The following is an 11,383-nucleotide window of genomic DNA, read 5'->3' as shown; positions in this document are numbered from 1 at the left end:
TACCATTACACTGTTAACAACAATTAATTGCTCAGTGACTAAAATGTTCTAACATGATAACGTAAGTGATTAAAATGTAACATTTCAAACATAAGTGACTAAATAAAAGGGACTATTTTAACAATTTACCCTTAATTTAATAATCTTTTTTCACCCACTTTAATATAATATTATATATATTTGTAGGTATGAGATTTAGGAGGAAATGAAAGAATAAAATAGAAGCAAACAGAGCTTTAGTTACGTTTTTACCACAAAATCAGACACACTTTTAAATCGAGATTGGATCGGCATTTGGCTTTAGTATTTAAAGAACAAATAAATGACAAATGGCATCGGCTGTCAATTAATTTTAGCTTTTTCAAAAACACAGCCCACCAAACTCTCCAAACTTCGGTATTTACAACCCACAGAAATATTTTACGTTTACTAACGCCTCCCTCCCCTTCTCCACAAAAAACCACAGCACCGCACCCCTTGTTTTTCATTCTCCACCCTCCCCACCTTTCTTTCCTTTCTTTTTCCTAATTTACTATCATACCCTTTTCTCTCTCTGTTGAAGTAAATAAAAAATAAAAAAAGCGATAATCTTTTCTCACAAGTAATTTATGGTTCCTATAACAAAATAATTGTACAAAAAAAAATCAGAATGATGAAAATTTGGTCATCTACTCTTATTTGAAACGAATTCCTTAAGCAACAGAACATGCTCTAAATTCCACAAAGTTGCTAAATCTACTTTAATCTAAACCAATTTTTTTTTTTTTTATAAAAAAGGAAAAATCAATTTCACAAACTAATGAAAATGAAGTCCTGAATGGCACCACTGCAATTAAAGTAAAGGACTGGGTCAAATATTCTTTCTTCAGATCTATATATAATATTGCAGTATTGCTATCCATGGTAGCAAAAATTCTTGAGACACTGACTCAACTACACTGCCACCATGCAATTCACACACAGCCTAGTCTCTACCAAAACTCTGCCTTGGAGGATCCCAGATGTCCACTGCCGCCGCATCCCTCCACCAACCTCCACCGTCAGATTCTCCCCTATCTCTGCCGTGGCGGCAGCTCCTCCAAAACCTCAAAAAACCCACTCCATGCCACCTGAAAAGCAAGAGATTTTCAAGTCACTAGAAAACTGGGCTACCCAAAATGTGTTACCGCTGCTCAAACCTGTGAAAGAGTGTTGGCAACCCCAGACATTCTTACCTGACCCTGCATTGCCGTTGGGAGAGTTCAACGAGCAAGTGAAGGCCCTGAGACAACGCACTGCGGATCTGCCGGACGAGTATTTCGTGGTGTTGGTGGGGGATATGATTACGGAGGAAGCCTTGCCAACGTACCAGACCATGATCAATACACTTGATGGGGTGAGGGATGACACTGGGGCTAGCTCCAGCCCCTGGGCAATCTGGACTCGGGCTTGGACTGCTGAGGAAAACAGGCATGGGGATTTATTGAAGACTTTCTTGTATTTGTCTGGGAGGGTTGATATGCTTATGATCGAGAGGACTGTGCAGTATCTGATTGGATCTGGCATGGTGAGTTTCTTTTTCAATACTTGTCAGTCTTCATACACGTTTTAGATTAAATTTATCTGTTCTTAATCATTCTTGGAGTATTGTCAATGTTATTATGCAAATTAATTGGTACACTGCATTGCAATTTCAGGATATTCAAACCATTTAATCTTCAATAAAGAAATGAATCTGAAAACACCACAATTTGCACTTAAATACCCTAATGCTACTAATCAAGAAGCATAGATGTTTGATGAATTATAAGTGAGAAAAAGTAACGCATGTGACATCCATACATTTGTTTTGGTTTGACAGGATCCTGGAACCGAAAACAACCCATACTTGGGTTTCGTGTACACTTCATTCCAGGAGCGAGCCACGTTCGTGTCCCACGGCAACACGGCACGGTTAGCCAAGGAAGATGGGGACCCAGTCCTGGCACGCATCTGCGGCACCATCGCCGCAGACGAGAAGCGGCATGAGCTGGCCTACTCAAAGATCATTGAGAAGCTACTCCAAGTAGACCCAACGGAAGCAATGCTAGCGATCGCGGATATGATGAAGAAAAAGATAACAATGCCTGCACATTTGATGTACGACGGGGAAGACCCAAGGCTGTTTGAGCACTTCTCGGCGGTGGCGCAGCGGTTGGGAGTGTACACGGCGGATGATTATGCAGATATATTGGAGGCGTTGATAAAACGGTGGGGGTTGGAGAAAATGGAGGGGTTGACAGGGGAAGGTAGGAGAGCCCAGGATTTTGTATGTGGGTTAGCGCCGAGGATTAGGAAGTTGCAGGAGAGAGCTGAAGACAGGGCTAAGAAGATTGGACCTCAAGGGGTCAAGTTTAGTTGGATTTTCAATAGGGAGATTATGTTGTAGCTGTAGATGTACCAAAACATGTGCTTGGTTTTTTTGCATTCCCCAATACCAATCTTTTCTTCTTTTTTTTTTCTTATAAGCTGCTGCCACCTTCTGTTCGTTGAATACTTGCCAGCAACCTGTTGAAAAGTTTACCAATTACAACAATGGCAATTCTTTTCTTTTCGGAACCCTAAACCTGATTTTTAAAAAAAAAGTTTAAATCCTATTCAAGAGAATTTTCTTTTTAAACTTAAATTCCAGTGATGAGAGGCGACAAAATTTTTTTAAACGAGTACTTTTCATTCATATGCAGCCCAACAATTACATTAAGATTTAAATTAGAATTTTACTAATTTAAGCTCAATTGTAATTTAAACCTAAAGAAAGCCTAATTAAATTAGGTACGTGTGATTTGGGATTTCATACTTTGTAATATTGTCTGTAACTTAAAAAAATTTAAACTTCTAAAACTTTTAGGGCATGTTTGGTTGGACGGAATGACCGTTCCATTTCGTCCTTATTCCACGTGCTAAAGGGACACATTTGTTTGGTTGAAATTTGACTGTTGAATCGTTATTCCGTGTGGGTTCTATTAAGTGTAAACACTGCATATCGGTTTAGAGGGTCGAGAGTCGGGCTCTGAATGCCTATTCAATGCCTCTCGTAATAGCTTTTCTTTTATTTCAATAGAAAATCTCCTCCCTTCTTTGGTCATGGCTTTTTTCTCTTGCGTCGCTTGGCTTTACGTTGCTGGACAGTTCCTTTTTTTTTCTTTTTCTCGATTTTTGCTTCTCATTTCTCAATTCCAATGCACAAGTTTCTGTGACAGCCTGATTTTGACCCTAATCGGAACAGTGTTTCGGGATCACAAATCCGAGTCTGAAAAATATTTTAATATTATTTTTTTGTTAATTATGTGTGAAATTACATATGTGAAAGTTTCGTGAATTTATTTTATTGTTTGTCTGCTAAATTTGAAAAAAATGGCTTAATCGAGTAAAATAAAAATTTAATGGTTAAATATGAAAGTGCCTAATTGTTGTTGTCTTTATAATTTGGAGGTTCTATGATGCAATTAGCCCACTATATAAGTTAATGGCTGAAAATGGTCAAGAATGACCTTATATTATATGTTATATATATTAACTTATAAAGGTTAAATTAGTAAATAAAATATTATAATGTATTTATAATAAAACAAATAAATTAAAAGCATTATCATGTTCATCTTGCCGAAAGTTGCTAAAGAAAAAGAAAAGAAAAGAGCTTTGAAGCATTCGGCCATTACTAAGCTCAATCAAGGTATATTTCGGTTTCGGTTTTTGATGATTTTTATGTTTTGAGATCGTTGCTTCGAGTACTACAAAGCCCATGCTTGAATTTTTGAATTGGTTGTGTATTTTGTGATATGCCATTGAAGAGAGCTTGTTGTTTTTGTTGTTAGATGATGGAAAATAAATATATGTTGTTAGATTTTCATGTTTTAATTAGTAATTTTTGATAAAAATGTGTATTAAGGACTAAATTAAGAAAAGTGTAAATTGAGGGGTCAAAATGTGAAATAAATGAAATGTGTGGACTTAGATGGACTATAGGAATATTCGGCCCTAGCATGATAAATGCAAATTTTGTGTATTTTGTGTTTTATGCAATAGGGACTAAATTGTAAAAAGTGTAAAATGTCAGGGGCAAAATGGTAATTTGCCCATTTATGTGTTTTTGGATTAAATTGAATGGAATTATGTTTAAATAAGTTTAATTTGAATATGTTTAGATCATGAACCAAAGAAAATGGATCTGGATCGGGGAAAAACAAAAATAATCGAATAGTCGTCTATTTCGTCCGTCGATATCCGAGGTAAGTTTATAAGCAAATAGATGTTATAATTTTTAATTAAATGTGAATTATATGTGCTGAAATGAATATGTGAATAAATATTGTATTAGCCGAATGTGTACAAGCTTGGCAGCTATGTTTATGAATTTGTTTCGACTGAGTTACGACGTCCGAAAGCCCCGTATGAGCCTTAGGAATAGTTAGGATACATATGTCATGACATAGGATTTCGATATGTATTTTCATGTAAGACCACGTCTGGGACGTTGGCATCGAATTGTGTATACGTATAAGACCATGTTTGGGACATTGGCATCGTATTTGATTTGTGTAAGACCCTATCTGGGACTGTGGCATCGATATGTGATTACATGTAAGACTACGTCTGGGACGTTGGCATTGTACGAGCCTTCCGACTATCCGAGTATCCTTTTTAATTCCGAATGGTTCAACGGGTAAAGATAAGTTGTGTACGAATGTTTAAATCAGGCTAAGTGACCAGGTATGTGATAATTGATTATCTATTTGAAAATAAGGTAAGTTGTATACTTGAATTGATGATATGAAGTTATGTGAAATATGAATTATGTGGTTGCATATTTGAATATATATGTATTCGGCATTTGATGTATATGTGTATTGAGGAAAGTGATGATTAGTTATATTATCAATTGATTATTTGGTAAAGAGGGAAGTTATTACAAATTATATAAGTTTTGATATATAAGTTGATAAATTAAATTATATGTGAAATTATAATGGTTTATTACTAATTGTCTAGCTTAATTTACGTAAATGATTAAATGTTTATTTGCTTATGACTTACTAAGCTTTGATAGCTTACTGTGTGTAATCGCTTTCTGTTTTATAGATTTGGAAGTTGGTTATGAGCTCGGCGATCGTCAGAGAAGTCTCTCACACTATCGAGTACTGTTTTCGGTATTTTACTAAGTTTGAAATTGAACTTATGGCATGTATAGTCTAGTTAATATGTTTGATTTTGGGTATGTTAATATGAGCCATGTGAAAATGGCTTATTTATTTTGTTAAGCATGGTTTTTATGCTTTTAAACAAGTGTTAGATATGTTGATTTTGGTATCTCGGCTATGGCATATTTATTTTTGTGAATTATGTTTGATATGTTTTGTTAAGAATGTGGTAAATAATTCGGCATAGGTGAGCTTAGATGAAGCATATAAGTGAAGTGAGTCTGGTATATATATGTTATGGTGTTTTAGTCATGTGCTTCGGCAATGAGGTAAATGATATTCAAGCTTAATTAATCTTGGTTATGTGTTATATATATATATGATATGTGTGATATGTTTGGTTTTGGTATTGGTGTTTCGACTATGATTTATTTATAAGTAAATATATGTGAATCTTGTTTGATATGCTTTGTTAAGGTATTGTTATGTAATTTAGAAATTAAGAGAACTCGGTTATGGCATATAGGTGAAATGCTAAGTAAATCATAGATGAAATGATAGTTAAATTTGGTTTGTAAGAATATATTTACATTAATAAATTGATTTGAAAGAAACTAGTAATGTGCATGTGTATGTACGGTTATAAGGTATGGAAGAACATGTGTATATTTGGTCATGATCTAGACCTATTTTGGAAGTGTGTTTTATGCTATAAATTGGTGTATGGATATAGGTTTGGAAAATGTGAAGTGATATGTATGATTTTATTATTTGAATTGATATGGTTTGATTAGGAAATGACATATTTTGACTTATGATTTAATGACTAAATCTTGTACAATTTATGAGGTTATTTATGGATGCCAATTTGTTATGAAATAAATTAGGAACGTGGAGTATTTAATAAAGTTACGATTTGCTCATGCAAATGGACTTAATATTCGATTTTGTATTTGTAAAATGATATGAATTGTGTGGATTTTTTGATATAGCTAAAATGGTGTATTCATATGCGCAAACTTGTAATAGATAAATATGCATTTTTTGGTCTTTTAAATGATATATATATATAAATGATTTTTAAAGTAGGCTTAAAATTTATGAATAAGATACATACAAATTCGGGTAATGATAGTTAAGTAAGTAATACAAGTTTGAATTTAACTTTTATAAATTTATTGGATTAGTCGATTAAAGGATAAGTTGATTTGTATTGAGTGTGTATAGTTTATGATTGAATGATTTCATTGAAATGGGCATATGTGTATAATATAATCACATTAAAGGTATGTAAGGCTAAAATATAATGTTACTAATGTTGCAATTGTGATTAGGCATTAAGTTGTATACATATTGGTTTCATTATGTACATATGTAGAAGTTATGAAATGCAAAGTTTGATATTTAGATAATGAAATTATGTACGTACATATCCCCTGTATATGAAAAGTGAGGATATATGCTTGAATAAGATTTAATTATGAAAATGTCGTTAATACGATGGATTTAGGGAAATCGAATATTGAAAGTATTATATACTTGAACATGACTCTGATATATACAAGTTTGGTTTGAATTTGTTAATTATAAAATATGTTCGATTGAGCTTTGATGTATGTTTAAATTGAATTAATTTGAATTTTGTAATGTGTTTATTTCTAATACATGCTTAGTAAGGTATGATTGATTTGAATTGTAATTATCATATATATATTTGAATTTAAAATAATTGAATTAAGGATATTCAAGTTTGATAATGTTAAAAATGTATCGTTATTCTTTGGTGTATGAAAGGTGATAAATGACTATGCTAAACTGTGTCTTGTTCGGTAATGCCTCGGAACCCTAATCTGGCAACGGATACGGGTTAGGGGTGTTACAGTTTCTTGGAGACTTTTTGTTTTCTAGGTCATATTTAGGGAGAAAAAAAAAGATCATAGAATCTTAATAAATATTCAATTAAATCAGCTTAGAATTGTAGTTATTTTTTTCGTTTTTCCTTTATCAATTTTCGTACCTAACAAATTTGATAAGCTAGATTTTGTTTATTTTGCAAAATTTTGGTGAAAATTAGGTTGTGGCAAGATGCAGAGAACAGAAAATTACTTGCTAATCTTCTTAAGGGGAACATTGAACAGGTTTCTTTCTGCGATGTTTTCATTAGGACTCAGAAGCCAAACAAATTCTCCTTGTTTGATCCTATTTCCTCTGTTTCTATTGTTGGTAAAAATTTTGTGTGTATGTTTATAAGATTATTCTAGAAACATAGTTTACTAATAAATAAAATTTTAATAACTATAATGTGTCTATTTTACCTCTTATGGTTCTGTTTTTGTATTGCTAGAAACCAAAGGTTCTTACCATTGAAGATAAGCTAATAGTCTGAGGATGCAAGTATGTTTCTCATTTCTAATTCTTATCATCTTTTCACACTTTCTATGGTCTAATTGGACTGTTTCTGATTTTATTCAGCCCTCTTTTGGAATATTTAATTTGATATTTAGGGATCTAGAGAGGAGGATTGTAGAAGTTGAGATGGATTTGACATTAGCTAAGAGTCAAGGCTACCTCAAGCACCAGTTGCCACAAAGTGAGTCTTCTTCACAACGAAAGCTTCTAGCAGTTATTGGAGTTTATGCTGGATTTAGTAGTTACTTGAAACGAAATACATTTAGAGGTTCTTGGATGCCTAGAGGTGAGTTGCTGGTTTCTTATACTCTAAAGCTTTAATTTAGATTTTCCGTTGGCTTTTACTTTCATTTCTGGTGTTCACTAGTCTTTCTGCTACGATGCTATTGCATCAGTATAACATATACTTTGCTGTAGAAAGCATGTCTTATCTGCATTATTATAGTTTTTGACAGGTGATGCTTTAAAAAAACTCGAGGAAAGAGGAGTAGTGATACGATTTGTGATTGGTCGAAGGTATTCCATAATTTTTAATCCTTACTTCATTCATGTTTTTTTTATATGGATTATCGATTCTCTTCTTTGCTCAGTTTCATTCCTTTGCTATTATGCAACTGGTGGGCACTAATGGGATTAACTACTTTGAAATTGGTAGTGCTAATCGAGGAGATAGCTTGGATCGCCATATTGATGAGGAAAATAGTAAGACTTAAGACTTCTTTATTCTTGTAAGTGGTAGCATTTAAATATGATTGCAAATTTGATTTTTGAACTTTTTCTTTGAGGCATAGATATCCTGCATGATAGCAAGACTTTATCAGAAGGTTTCTTTAAGTGGATGCAAGACATTGGTTTTCATAAAATTTTCTCTTTCCACTTGCTTATTGAGATTTGACTGGCTTAAGCATAGATTTTTAGCATGCTTAATCAATATTAATTTATTAGGAGGGTCATGAGGAGCTACCTAAAAAGATAAAATTCTTCTCCAGTAGTACAGTTCAAAATAGGGATGCCGAGTTTTACATTAAAGTTGATGATAATATTGACGTTGACCTAGGCAGGACTTTTTCCCTTTTCATTTGGATAGAATATCACAACTTTTTTTGGCTCTTGGCTTGTTGTGCTTTATTAACTGAAACTTTGATAAATCATTCACTCCTTTTTTTCCTACATGACAGAGGGGTTGATTGGACTTCTTGAACATCGACGTCGCCAAGATAGTGCTTATATTGGATGCATGAAGTCAGGAGAAGTGGTTTCTGAAGAGTACGTATTTTTTTATATCTTAGTCTGTCATTGTATCACGATAAAAGATAGTTCTTATGTCATGTTTGGACATTCTTTTTTTTTTTTTTTTCTTGTAATCGTTTTATTTTCATTCTTTCAAATGCTACTTTGAGCTTGAGTTGTTTACATTCTAAGTTCAGCTTTTGGATATCTTGTTTTCAGGGGAAAGCTTTGGTATGAACATGGTGTGTTCTGTGGCTTGAGAGAACATGGCCAACTCTGTTCATCAGTTTAAAGGCAGCTATTTTGTGGGTTGCCTGTCAGTATTGCACTGAGAGCGGTTTTAGTGTCTAATATTGCTTTTCGCCACATCATGCAAACATTTTTTTCTGGATACAGCAGCAGTGATGAATTTCTGGGAGCATTCGGTGGATCATTCATTTAGATTTTAGATGTAGATATCTATATAGCATTCCTTTAGAAGATGAACCACAGATTAATCTGCATTTGGTGACTACTGGTTGGTTGGACAGAGGATTTTGCTTGATTAGTTTTATCAAGTTCAGTAGCCATTTTCATCTGTTGCTTAGATGTAATACCTTGAATATTTGTTCCCATTGAAGATAACAGTGCGGTAATGTCAAAAGGTCAATTAAAAGCCTGGATTTTGCATTTATTTTGTTTTTGCTTTACTATGGAAATTGCAGAAAAGAAATTTAATTGATACAGGTAGGAAGCATTATACTTGAAATATGAGAAAATACATAAGAGAAAGGAGCAACAATAATTGGATCTGTCATGCTCCTGTTTACTGGTTCCATAGGAGGGATACCCCCAGATGAATTTAGAGCGAGTATTTTCCCATTCAAAATCACCTTTTGACTGTGTAAATTTTCATCTTTGGCTGTAAAATGGTACTATTCTCTACTAGTGTTTCCCAACTTTGTTCTGGGAGCTTGTTCTCCTTCTGTCGCTACTCGGACATTAACAGAAATGTTGGCATTAAAATTGATAAGAAGCAGAGTGATTCCTTGCTGTTAAGGAAAAGGAAAACATTCCTTTAAACATTCCTACTTACCCCTTTTTGTCATCACTTTCCATGGATGTTTGTGTAAATTAATCCATTGTTGTTCAATAATTCATAATCCATTGTTGTTCAATAATTCAAATAGCAATTCTCCCATATGCTCGTATTCCTTGTGTGCCTGCATCAATTATACTACCGTTTATTATGCTTTGTTAGTGTTTATTTATACATTGGTTGATGTAACTTTGGTGATGACTTGGTTGGCTGCTAAAGAAATTTATATCTCCCATGTCTCCAACACTTTATGGTGAAATCCATTTTGCATGGCTTCTGATTTGGTCTACAAATTTTTGGTTGGTTAGGATAGTCTTATAGAGAAGTTAAAACATGGGTTTATTTGGTGAATAAATGTTTGATATTTTTCATATATATAAAAATGAGAATAATTATTGCTTTTAGATCAATATTTGTAATTTTGGCAACTATCCCATGAGAATGTTATTAAATTATATATTTTTATTTTTATTTAATTATATTTAGTAATAATTATATTAAAACATGATTAAATTATTTATTATTTTAATAATAATCTTAGTAAAATTTAATAACAATAATTATATACTTAAAAAAATCAGTTAAGGGTACTCTGGTAATTTCAACTTTTTTTTCTTATACTATTACAACATTATTCCATTCAACTGAACACAAGAATACCATTACAGTTCTATTCCATTCCATTCAACCAAACAATTTAATTACTGATTACAACTTTATTCCATTACAGTTCTATTCCATTACAGCGAACCAAACGTGTCCTTAAGATTTTAGTAAAAATCATTTAACATGTATATTATATTCACATATTTTTGTTTTTTAGTACAAAGGGTAATCTACTAAAATACTTATTTTTTTTACTCATGTTACATTTTAGTCACTTACGTTATCATGTTATTACATTTCAGTTACTAAGCAATTAATTGTTGTTAATGGTGTAACGGCAAGGTGTAATAGTTAGTTGATGTGACACGCTAAATCATCCTTTCAAATAAAAATTTTAGGTTAAATTATACAATTGGTTCCTATATTTTTTTTTCATTTTGAGTAATTTAAATTTTTTCTTTTATGTTCTTTTAACTTTATTTTTTTCTTTATTTTCCATTCTTTTCTGCGTCTCACTCTATTTTCCTCCCTTATCCATTTCTTTTAACATAGTGTTTCTATGTTTTTCATTTGTTAAAACTAGTCTCTATATTTTTATTTTTTTGAACAATTTAAAATTTTCTTTTTCTTTTTCTATTTTCCTTTTCTTCTTCCCCTTTATTTTTCTCTCTTCTCATATGCTTCACTCTAAAAATATAATCTTTTCCCACCAAACAAACCAAGTCCTTGTTTCTTTCACATTATTCCTATATTGAATTTGACTCAAAATCAAATACCAATCATTCTTAATCAAACATCGATTTGAATATAACCTAATTTTGAAACTAGAATTGGATCTAATTAATCAATATAAAAAACCATATCCTTGATAAAATCTCAACATAAATTGAATTCTTTATATTCA

At 32.5% G+C, this 11,383-nt stretch overlaps 1 protein-coding gene and 1 long non-coding RNA gene across 2 annotated transcripts; both read left to right on the top strand.

Moving 5' to 3' along the window:
• The first annotated feature begins 752 nt into the window (after positions 1-752).
• On the top strand, positions 753-2,481 carry LOC107950692 (stearoyl-[acyl-carrier-protein] 9-desaturase 6, chloroplastic). The gene is made up of 2 exons (XM_016885592.2): positions 753-1,546; positions 1,841-2,481. Exons 1-2 carry the CDS (start codon positions 947-949, stop codon positions 2,405-2,407), a joined length of 1,167 nt encoding a protein of 388 aa, XP_016741081.2. The 5' UTR covers positions 753-946; the 3' UTR covers positions 2,408-2,481.
• Positions 2,482-6,731: 4,250 nt separating this feature from the next.
• On the top strand, positions 6,732-9,689 carry LOC107950691 (uncharacterized). The gene is made up of 7 exons (XR_005911271.1): positions 6,732-7,379; positions 7,501-7,550; positions 7,661-7,851; positions 8,011-8,081; positions 8,221-8,293; positions 8,744-8,831; positions 9,015-9,689. It is a non-coding gene; the product is annotated as an uncharacterized lncRNA (long non-coding RNA).
• Positions 9,690-11,383: the final 1,694 nt, after the last annotated feature.

The sequence above is a fragment of the Gossypium hirsutum genome, chromosome D03 (assembly GCF_007990345.1).
Source record: "Gossypium hirsutum isolate 1008001.06 chromosome D03, Gossypium_hirsutum_v2.1, whole genome shotgun sequence".
Taxonomy (NCBI): Eukaryota; Viridiplantae; Streptophyta; class Magnoliopsida; order Malvales; family Malvaceae; genus Gossypium; species Gossypium hirsutum.
The sequence above is the reverse complement of the archived record's forward strand: the minus strand, read 5'-3'. Positions and strand labels throughout refer to the sequence as shown.

Bases quoted from the DNA above. Each gene is read 5' to 3' on its own strand.
- LOC107950692 (XM_016885592.2), top strand. From the start codon at position 947: ATGCAATTCACACACAGCCTAGTCTCTACCAAAACTCTGCCTTGGAGG. The intron at 1,547-1,840 runs GTGAGTTTCTTT...TTGGTTTGACAG, and splicing joins ATCTGATTGGATCTGGCATG to GATCCTGGAACCGAAAACAA.